We start from the raw sequence: 11744 nt of genomic DNA, 5'->3' as shown, positions 1-11744 counted from the left end.
TCTCAGTACGAATCCAAGGCAAACCATTCAACATCACAGTAATTCAAGTCTATGCCCCAACCACTGAGGCCGAAGAAGCTGAGGTTGTAGGTTCTATGAAGACCTACAACACCTTCTAGAACTAACACCAAAAAAAGATGTCCTTTTCATCATAGGGGATTGGAATGCTAAAGTAGGAAGTCAAGAAATCACCGGGATAACAGGCAAGCATGGCCTTGGTGTACAAAATGAAGCAGGACAAAGGCTAATAGTTTTGCCAAGAGAACACGCTGATCATAGCAAACACTCTTTTCCAACAGCACAAGAGGCGACTCTACACATGGACATCACCAGAGGGTCAATATCGAAATCAGATTGATTATGTCCTTTGCAGCCAAAGATGGAGAAGCTCTATGCAGTCAGTAAAAACAAGACCTGGAGCTGACTGTGGCTCAGATCATGAGCTGCTTCTTGCAAAATTTCGGCTTAAATTGAGGAACGTAGGGAAAACCACTAAACCATTCAGGTATGACCTAAATCATATCCCTTATGAATATACAGTGGAGGTAATGAATAGATTTCAGGGATTAGACCTGATAGACAGAGTGCCTGAGGAACTATGGACGGAGGTCCTTAACACTGTTCAGGAGGCAGCAACTCAATCCATCCCAAAGAAAAAGAAATGCAAGAAAGCCAAGTGGCTGTCTGAGGAGGCTTTACAAGTAGCTGAGGAAAGAAGGGAAGTGAAAAGCAAGGGAGAAAGGGGAAGATATATCCAACTGAATGCAGAGTTCCAGAGAATAGCAAGGAGAGACAAGAAGGCCTTCTTAAATGAACAATGCAAAGAAATCAAGGAAAACAATAGAATGGGAAAGACTAGAGATCTCTTCAAGAAAATCGGAGATCTCAGGGGAACGTTTTGTGCAAAGACGGCCATGATAAAGGACAAAGAAGGCAGGGACCTAACAGAAGCAGATGAGATTCAGAAGAGGTGGAAAGAATACACAGAAGAACTATACAGGAAAGATCTGAATGTTCCTGATAGCCATGATAGTGCGGTCACTGAACTTGAGCCGGACATCCTCGAGAGTGAAGTCAAGTGGGCCTTAGGAAGCATTACTAACAACAAAGCTAGCGGAGATGACAGTCTTCCAGCTGAGCTATTTAAAATCCTAAAAGATGATGCTGTTAAAGTGCTGCACTCAATATGCCAACACATTTGGAACACTCAACAGTGGCCACAAGACTGGAAAAGGTCAGTTTACATTCCAATTCCAAAGAAGGGCAATGCCAAAGAGTGTTCAAACTACCGTACAATTGCGCTCATTTCACATGCCAGCAAGGTGATGCTCAAAATCCTACAAGCTAGGCTTCAGCAGCATGTGAACCGAGAACTACCGGAAGTACAAGCTGGGTTTCGAAGAGGCAGAGGAACTAGAGATCAAATCGCTAACATTCGCTAGATCATGGAGAAAGCAAGAGAATTCCAGAAAAACGTCTATTTCTGCTTCATTGACTATGCTAAAGCCTTTGATTGTGTGGATCACAACAAACTGTGGCAAATTCTGAAAGAGATGGGGGTACCAGACCACCTTACCTGTCTCCTGAGAAACCTGTACGACGGTCAAGAAGCGACAGTAAGAACCAGACATGGAACAACTGATTGGTTCAAAATTGGGAAAGGAGTATGACAAGGCTGCATATTGTCACCCTGCTTATTTAACTTATATGCAGAGTACATCATGAGAAACACCAGGATGGATGAATCACAGGTCGGAATTAAGATTGCCGGGAGAATTATCAACAACCTCAGATACGCAAATGATTCCGCCCTAATGGTAGAAAGCGAAGAAGACCTAAAGAGCCTCTTGTTGAGGGTGAAAGAGGAGAGTGCAAAAGCTGGTTTGAAACTCAACATTAAAAAAACTAAGATCATGGCATCTGGCCCCATCACTTCCTGGCATATAGAAGGGGAAGAAATGGAAGCAGTGACAGATTTTACTTTCTTGGGCTCCAAGATCACAGCAGACAGTGACTGTAGCCATGAAATTAAAAGACGCTTGCTCCTTGGGAGGAAAGCTATGGCAAACCTAGACAGCATAGTAAGAAGCAGAGACATCACCTTGCCGACAAAGGTCTGTCTAATCAAAGCTATGGTTTTCCCAGTAGTAACGTATGGCTGCGAGAGCTGGACTATAAGGAAGGCTGAGCACAGAAGAATTGATGCTTTCGAACTGTGGTGCTGGAGAAGACTCTTACGAGTCCCCTGGACTGCAAGGAGGTCACATCAGTCCATACTAAAGGAAATCAACCCTAAGTGCTCATTGGAAGGACAGATACTGAAGCTGAAGCTCAAATATTTCCAGTGAGAAAACTCACTGGAAAAGACCCTGATGCTGGGAAAGACTGAAGGCAAAAGGAGAAGGGGACAGCAGAGGATGAGATGGCTAGACAGCATCACCGATCCAATGAATATGAACTTGAGCACACTCTGGGAGAGAGTGGAGGACAGGAAGGCCTGGCGTGCTATGGTCCATGGGGTCACGAAGAGTCAGACATGACTTAACGACTGAACAACAACAATGCAGTTTCTAATTTAACTGAGCAGGAAGAAGTCAAAATTCAAAAATTATAATAAAGTATTGTATAGCATGGGGATGGTCTAAATGGTTGATTTCCTATCTCTCCAACTAGTTCTAAATAACCCCCATTCATTTTTTAAATCTTTATCAGCTGAACAGATCCTAACCCAGCTTTACTGCATGTAACCTTTGCAAAAACAGTGCTTTATTCCGTGTAGCAGCCTTCCCCAACCTAGTGCCCTCCAAACCATGGCCATACTGGCTGGGGATGATGGGAATTGTTGCTCAACACATATGGAGAGGACCAGGTTAGGAAAGGCTGATATAGCTGAAGGCCTTTGCAAAACCTAGTGGGGCTTATTTCTGGGTAGACAGCCGTGCTGCAGTACTGCAGTCCTAGAACTCACTGTGTGTGTTTATTTGCAGTTTAAGCTCCATTGTGCCCAATGGGCTTACTCCGTAGGATAGGGGCTGGCAACTTGTGGCCCTCCAAACGTTTTAGCCTACAGCTCCCTGACCATTGGCTCTGCTGGCTATGACTCCAATGGGAGTCGTAGGCCAAACCCTTTGGCGGGCCAGACGTTGCCCCCCAGGAAGTGTGTTTAGGATGGCGACCTAAATCCCATTAAGGGATGTAGCGGGCTTACTTCTGAGCAGAGGCATGGAGGAGAGCGGCGCTCCATCGGGTTCTGCATCCCGCGTGCCGGCACTCCGAGCCGAGACACCTCGGGTCGTGCCTGCGGCGGAGCCCTACGCGTGCCCCTCTGGGCGGACGTCCTCCCACTCCTTTCGGGGGGGTCATTCTCGGAGACCGCGGCCCGAGGGGCTGCGGCGGGCCGGCGGGCGCCCCGCTCCCACAACCCCCGCTCCGCCCGCGAGGCGGCGCTTCGAGGGCCCGCCGGGCGCTCCGCCGCTCGGGAGGCGGACGAGGAGGAGCGCCGCGCTTGCGCTCAGGCGGGGCGGCGTGGGCGGAGCGGCGGCGCCAGAGGCTAAAGGTCCCCGCAGCGAGGAGCGGCGGCAGGCGGCGTCGTCGTCGTGGCGGTGGCGGAGGCGGAGAAGGGGGCGCCGTTGCTTTGTCGCCAGGATGCCGGCTGTGTCGAAGGGGGACGGGATGCGCGGCCTGGCCGTCTTCATCTCCGACATCAGGAACTGTACGTGTGGCACTGGCAGCCCCGGGGCGGGCTCGTAGGGCTGGTGGGGGCAAGAGGGAGATCTCGCCTCCCCCGGGGCCGGGCGGGGGCGTTCGGCAGCGGGGAGAAGCGGAGCCTCTTTCGCCGGGGCAGGGCTCCCTGCGTTGTTTCGGGGGGGGGGGGGGGCTCTCTCCTTTCCGGGTGGGGCTCTGCCCCGGAGGGACCCAGGTGCGATGTCCCATTCCCGCTAATCGATTGTGTTTTTTCGCCCGCGGGGCGGCGGGAATGAGTGGCTGTTCCTTCTAGGACACGGCTCCTCCGCTCCTGGTCGTCTGTCGGGAGCCTTTGCAGGGTGCGGAATGTTTGCGTGGAAATATAACGGGCTTGCAGGGTGGTCATTCGTATTGGGGGGTTTCGGGCTACTGGGAAGGATCCTCCTCCCTCCCTGAAATGAGATGCTGTGTATGTCGTTTTGGAAGGGCACGAAGAAGTCCCTGGGCTGGCTGTTCGGCTGGCTCAAATGCGTGAAACCTGGTGAGGTGCCAATTCAGATTCTGACAATCGGTCCTAATGAAACTAGTCTAAATGATCCCGAATCTCTCTCTCTCTTCCCCCCACCCCGTGTGAAAACTCTGAGAGACGAGCAATGTAGGAAAGAAATGCCTTGCGGTTAGTAGGATGGTGGTATATATGCGTGATGAGAGGAAAAAGGTGGGTTCTTTTAGGGAAGGAATTATTTCTCTCTTTCTACATTCTCTCTAGGAACCAGGAAATTTAATCCAACACTGTCAGTGTGTTAGTGGTGTATTCTGTGCTGGAAAGCATAAAGCCGTAAGGATAGGTAGGGTCAAATCCTTTTGGCTTCCTAGGTTCTGGTGTTTGCCGTATCAGAAAAATATGTATAAAATGCCACCAGCATAAGGCTGTAGAATCTCTAGCATAAATCATTCTTGAGAAGAATGGTGCTACATACATTCTCAATACACATCGGCCTAATGAAATGTAAGCCATTTCAGAGTAACCTAACATAGCTGTTTTGATCTGTTCCCCCACACCGTTCTTGAACAGCTCAGTTTAATTAAGGAACAATAACAACTGGAACTGCACAGGTTAATTTTATGTATTCAGCAGGTGTTAGTTAAACTGGGGCATTTTCTGTGTCTAGGTAAGCCTGCAGTCATCTGAGGTTTTACAAATTCCCTGCTGCGTAGCTGACAAAATGCTCCTAATCTTCTTTTGGCAGCATGGCCACTGCCTTCAGGAGACCTTTTAAAGCAAAGCTGGAGACATCTGTCTAAAGAGCCATTAGTGAGTTGGCCAACGTTAATCTTAAGAATTGTTTAAAGTATGCTAATGGCCATTGGTAGTTATGCCAACATGTGTACTGCACAGATATTTCTACCCACGAGGAGTAAATTCTATCGTGCCTGTCAGATTCTGCTACTGCACAAATCTGGCACGTGTAAATGTTCTTGTTGCTGGAGAGACGTTTTCTGGCTCCATATACCTCAGAGCTAGACTTCAGTAAAATGAATAAAAAGCAGTTTGCCTTCTGGTGTCCTTCCAGAGACAACGGCTCCTCTCTATCAACACATGTATTAATGCAGGAAGCACAACAGGAAGTATCTCAGAGTAGTAGGATGTCTTGTGTAGGGTTTTGACATAATGATAGCTGGTTAGATGCTACAATTGCTGTGCCATCCATACTGATGCTTGTATTCTTCTTAGACTGCTGCTGGAACAGAGATTGGCATAGCCCCTACCTGATTTGTGGGTGTTGGACACACTCAGGGACGGCCCTACCATTGGGCAGAGTGAAGCAGCTGCCTCAGGCAGCAGATGTTGTGGGGAAAGAGTAATGGCGAAGTGATGGAGGATAGAGCTGTGTATGCCGTGTGTGACTTGTTCTGCATCCTCTAAAGTAGCCTGCTGCCCTCGGGTACAATGGAGGACATCACTGTCCCTTGACCAGTGTTGATGTAAGTTTCAGCTGCCAGTCTGGTAAGCCTCTGTCACTGGAAGAGGGAGGACACCATCTTGTCCTTTGCCTCAGGCAGCAAAATGTCTTGGGCTGGTCCTGAGCACATTGAATCAACATATCCATCACTTGCAAAAATACTATTGCAGCTGGGAAAAACAATGTGACAGTAGTTGAGCACGGTGGTGGTGGTGGTGGATTTTGTGTGCAGACCACAAAGATAACTGTTTTCCCAATACCCATTTAAAGAAGCTTGCTGGATAGTTTTGCCCATCATGATATGTACAATTCTGGTTTTACCTACTTGGAAGAAAGTCCTATGGATATAATAGAATATACCTCGGTGGAAATGTGGTTATGACTACAGCATTTAGGAAAACTCCTCGTATCTATTTCTCTGTGTATATGTTGAGCGAACTGTCTCCCATCTTGCATACTAAGTAGAAATATATTGGGCTATTTAATAAAATTGTCAAAATGCAAATGTTGCCTGCACTAATTCCTCGTAGATAGCACTCTGAGGGAGATTAGTTGAAGAAAAATGTTTATAATCTTACAGTAAAGCTAATCCTCTTGGATCCGTATCATGTGTGCTATAGTTTGACAGGCAAAGGCAAGAGGCAGTGTTGAGTCACACCACTGGGTCTGCATACAATTTTGATTTTATGCAGATCCATCGGTCTGATTCAACGCTGCCTCTCCCCTTCGCCTGCCAAAATACAGCATGCAGGGCCTGGATCCAAGAAGATTGGCTTTACTACAAGATTGTCTCACAACCCTAACATAATAAAAAAAAGAAAGAAAAACCCTAGGGGTTTATAGTAACCCCATCCATTAAGTGGAATCTTTTAATTAGAAATGTATAGATCAGCTACTTAATGCTGAGAAAAACAAAGATGCATATTACTGTCAAATCTGTCATATTTTCATCTTCATTGCTTTAAAAATATCCTTTTAATCGCTTCTTAAGTGATGGACCACAACAAAAATCACATTGCATGTAAGAGCTGGGAGGCAGTACATTAAAATGACATCTTAAATCATATTAATTTGACATCTTAAATCATATAAGCCATGGGTTATATGAGGTTATGCAAACCCCACTGGCTGGGTTAGCAAGACATAATAACCCATGGTTGGGGGGCTGAATATTCAGGATGTTTCTGGCAGGCTCTGCGGTTCATCATGGCTGCAGCATGTGGCACTAGCACAGCTTGCTAGGTAGTGCTGCTGTTGACATCTTCCCCTAGTGACCTCTGTGTAAAGTTCCCATTGTGTATTGGTTGGTTCTGGCCCATCATTTTGGGAGCCATTTCAGTAGAGTAGTGAATGCAGAGCAAGGAGCTCTTTCTATACATGCTCCTCCTACTGATAAGTAGATGTCTTGAAGTTAATAGGCGCTGTGCACACCAGCAGAAATGACGCTAATGTTGGTTTGGCTTGGACTTTGACTGCTTGGAAGCAGGCAAAGTATTCTATAATGAAACAACCCAGTTTCCAAGCAAAGAAAAGTGGTGTCCTGCAATTGAGGGGTAAGAACCTGTGCCAGGTACTGGACACCCTACCCATCCCAAACCTTTATGAGTTCACTAGATAAATAGTGAGATTTCTGTGCCTTTTTCCTACCCTATACCTGCAGTTGTTTGCTTCTTCTCTTTCCTCCCCACTTTAGGAATGCAAGGCATGGCTTTATTTTGTTTTATTTTCATTGGGTTTTATCAGTCTTTCTAAAGTGTACTCAGGGTGGACAGCTCACAATAAAAATGTCAAAATCCAACAATAAAAATGTCAAAATCCAACCATAAAAGCAGCAGTTATGTCATCATCGAAGACCAAATTAGGAAAATGCTCACTGGAATAAAATTGCTATCACTGTCCACCAAAAGGCTGGCAGTGAACAAGCAGAGCACACCTCGCTAGGCAAGCTGGTCCACCATCTGGTCTGCACAATGGGTGAGGCCCATTGCCCACTCAATCCACCTCAGTTGGCAAGGGCAGACGGAGATGGCCTTCCACAGTAGAGTGATGTTCCCGAGCAGGATCATACGAGAGGAGACCCAGCCTATCATGGCTTTGAAGATTACCCAGCACCAGGACTTGAGCTCAGAAACAAACTGGTAGCCAGTGGAGTTGATAAAGGATTAGAATAATATACTTGGATCGTCTGCCCCCTACCAGAACCCTGGTAGCTGCATTCTGGACCAGTTGCCATTTTCAAGCTGTCTTCAAGAGTAGCTTTATGTAGAGCACATGACAGTAATCTTCCCTGAAAGGCGACCTAGGGCATGAATGGCTTGAGGCTAGGCCTGACTTCATGGTATATGCCAGCTGTGGCCTTATCTGGAGAAGTTGACAAAAGGCACGTTAGATGCTTTGGCTGTGCATGCTGAGTCCCCATGTGTCATCGGTGTCCTAGATTGGGACCTGTGTTCTCACTTTGCCCACAGTGTTTCTAACTATGGGTTATGGGGTAGTCGTGGAAGAAGTAGAGGAAGTGACATGCTTTTACTTGCCTGCCAGCGAAGAAGGCATGCTTTTACAAAACCTGTCTGTTGCTCTCACTCCGTAAAATGCTCCTATCTTGTGGCCCATACAAATGAGTGCATGGCAAGGGACTAGCTATGATTTTCTGTTAGGCAAAGTGTTTCTTTCTACTCCAGTGACTGCTCTCTCTAGAAAACATAGGAAGGCTAGTGGAAGAAAACTCAAATCAATTTGCTTTCCCCTTTGTAATGCAAATTCAGGCTCGCTCTCTATGGCATAGAGTCTATGTATCCTTTCTTTTCCTTTTCTATATTGTGTTCTCTCTTGAATTCCTGTAGTGACTTTTTTTGTGGTGGGGGGAATCAACCATTGCTGGAGCACAGAGATCCATGTTTGTGCACTGTGAACTCCTCTAGGCATACCGCTGTAAGATTCCAAGTGGAGCTTTCATTGGGCCAGATCATAAAAAGATCTGGCCCAATCAGTTTTGATGTTCATGTCCCTGTACCTCAGTACATTGTATAAGGCAATAATGTGACCAGTACAGCTTATTCCTCTCAATTGACTTAGCCCATTTCATTCAATTCATTATTGCAAGATTCTTTAGTAAATTTCCTCTTTGTTCATTGGCTACTTGAACAGGAGTATTGAACCTCAGGCCCATGGGCCAAATCCAGCCTGCTTGGGTCCCAATCTGGTCCTCTCAGATTCCCCAGATGGCCATGCCCCTGACTGCTGATAGTTTGGTGGTTACTTAGCTTTTGTGCATTTTGCCCATTCTAAAAGGTTGAAATGTCTCTCCTGAGGCTTGGTGACTGGCAGTAAGAGCTTTAAGCTGCAATATGCTGGTATTCCCCCACCCCCACCCCCACCCCCCGTTTTGATTTTGGCCTTGCCCACCACTGGAATGCAGCCCCTGAGAACATCTCTGAAATTGAATTTGACCCTCTGGCTGAAACAGGTTAGACATCCCTGTTATAGAAGGAGCTGCCCAATGTTCTGATTGCTTTAACACAGGAGTAGAAAACATGGTGACCTCCAGATGGTTTGGACAATTCCCATAATTCCTGATCATTGGCCATACTGGCTGAGGCTTGTGGCAGATATAGTCCAAAACATCTGGAGAGCTCCAGGTTGCCTACCCCTGCTTAACATATAACCAGTGCTTCTGTGGTCTGTCAGAACATAATTGCTGTTCAGAGTCACTATGTAAAAAAGAAAAGAAAAAAAGTGTGTGTGTGACTGGGTTTGCACAACACGCTAACCCACACTGGCTTATTTTTTTTCTGAACAAGCCACCTTGATAATCCATGGTTTGTTGTTGGGTTGTTCAGATTGGTTAACAAGCCACACTGCATGGTTAACAAGCCACCTTGCAGAAGATGGCCTGGGTTCAATAAACAACTCACGGTTCAACAACAAGCCATGCTCAGCCACTGAATGTGGGTTAGTGTGTTGTGTTGACAGCCCCTATGTGTGTGATAGTGCAAAGCAGTGGTAATCTCCTAATCAAGCTATTGCTGTCTAGCAAATGGCTGGAATTCACAAAAGGCATTTATGGTAAGATTGCTTAATGGCCTTTTATGCCTGGATGGAAAAGGTGTCTGTCTTAATTCAGGAGGATAGGATAAGTTGTGTGTAAAATAGTTTTCAATATTCTTCTTTCATTTTTAAAATTGTTAAAGATGAAAGGAAGGAATATTTTTCTGGTTTTAGTCCTAAGCACATACATTGAAGTATCTTCTCGGTTTTTTTAGTGTGTGTGTGTGTGTGTGTGTGTGCGTGCGTGCAAAGCCCACCACCTTAAATTTACTCTTGGGGAATTGGGATGCTTTTATTGGAGAAGTCTAGCCAAAGTTAAGCTAAGTGGAACTTAGGCTGCAGTCTATACCCACTTGTCTAGGAATAAGGCTTATTGAACTCTGTAAGATTAACCTTTGAGTAAACTTCTTAGGACTGTGCTGTTAAATGCTTCAATCTGGCAGGATTGCATCCATAATTGCATGTTGCTGCTATCTTCATTGCAATGGCTTGATTTTTATTGTGTGCATTTCTAAAAATATTATCAGATTTGCAATATTTCTCAAGCTTTAGAGGAGATGGGATATAAATAGACTCCTGCTGTTCAGAGACAAAATCTCAATATGGAGTGGGGGGAATCCAGAGAAGCATATATTGTTCTTTCCCCTGTTCCAACACATCCAGTTGCGCCTCCCCAAAAAATCACTTCTGATGGTCATGGGATGTGCCATAGAGGGCTGCAGTGAAAGGAGAAATCAGCAGAAATGGGAAGGGGGCTTTCATTCAACCAAGAGACTAAATGGTCTCTTGCTTCAGTTGAAATGTATTGTGATGAATTCAAATTTTAAAATGTAAGTGGTGTTACAAGCCATTGGCTCCCATGGCAAATGGTTATTTAGTTTCATAGAGGTTTGACTCTCTTGTCCTTCTGTGGGACATTTGGAATTAATTGTATTAGCACTTCAGGGCGATTGTGGAGGAAAATGTACATGGTTGTGGATTGTCAAGTAGAATGTTCAGTGAGCTACATCAGCTTCTTTGAGTATGTCTGATCATACATCCATCTACTCCCTTATTAAATAAGCCAGCTTAGAAACTGTAATTAAATCAGACTTCGTGTGCACAACAGAATAATTTTTGCTTGACTGGCAATTGTGTGATGTGCTTTGAGTAATATGAACAGTTGTATTTTGTCAAGTGATATTACCTTAAATATACATGTATTGCTCCAGAATGGTGCCTGCCTCTCCCCTTTGAGGTAGCCAAGGAAACAGTGCTTTATATTTTTAAATATTTCCCTCCCGCTGCTAAAAATTGAAAGTATCTACTGCTCTGTTAAAAGAAATTTTGTAGTTCCATTCAATACAATAATTTGTGTGTGGCTAAAATGGGTAACTGAATCAGTGATACCTTAGATGCATGGAAAAGATATAGTTTAAGCACCAAAAGTATCACCATTGAAATCTTCATTTTTTAATAACTAATCCAAATCCTTTGGGAGATATTCAATGGTAATGAAAACATAAGATAACCATAATTAAATATGTTAACAACAACAGAAGGTTCATGTCTTTATCAAGAAGTGATTCTCCCAGGGAGTACACCTGAATGCCACCTTGAGCGCCTGGAAGAAAGGTGAGATATAAATGGAAATAAAATATTTGAGCTTGTAAGAAATCTATTGTGTATCAAGGATAGCTATAGTAGTATGATGGAAGGATTTAAAAAACTCTCAAATTGAAGAATGCCTTAAAATATGGCAAGAAGAAATGGCACATTAAGAATATGGAATGGATATAAACAACTCAATGAATTTCTACACAACTGGGTTTTCTTGATCCGATATTAGATGATAGTACCTTTTGTAGGCATTATGCAGCTGTGCTCATGATTAGGATAGCTGAATGAACTAAATATCCCATAGCAAAAAGCTGATTCTGGCTCAACATACATAGTGTTTATTTCCTTTGATCTTGTTTGATTGGATACTGCCCTTGACCTGATACATAGGACAGCCAAAGTAAACATCTCTATTGGGAAACCATTCTAGCCTATGCTCTTTTCTTCTGC

At 44.9% G+C, this 11744-nt stretch overlaps 1 protein-coding gene across 4 annotated transcripts in view; it reads left to right on the top strand.

The window, feature by feature from the left end:
* Nucleotides 1-3580: 3580 nt before the first annotated feature.
* The window catches only part of AP2A2 (adaptor related protein complex 2 subunit alpha 2), an 82658-nt gene continuing 74494 nt past the window's right edge, over nucleotides 3581-11744 (top strand). For all 4 annotated transcript variants that reach the window (XM_084856391.1, XM_084856371.1, XM_084856381.1 and 1 more), the window contains exon 1: nucleotides 3581-3712. In XM_084856391.1, coding sequence (XP_084712517.1) covers nucleotides 3646-3712 — 67 coding nt within the window. In that variant the 5' untranslated portion in view covers nucleotides 3581-3645. The remainder of the gene's footprint in view (nucleotides 3713-11744) is intronic.

Source organism: Heloderma suspectum, chromosome 1 (assembly GCF_057233095.1).
Source record: "Heloderma suspectum isolate Gila_16-S chromosome 1, 16-S_ref, whole genome shotgun sequence".
Taxonomy (NCBI): Eukaryota; Metazoa; Chordata; class Lepidosauria; order Squamata; family Helodermatidae; genus Heloderma; species Heloderma suspectum.
Note: the sequence above shows the minus strand (reverse complement) of the source record. Positions and strands in the feature narration are given on the sequence as shown.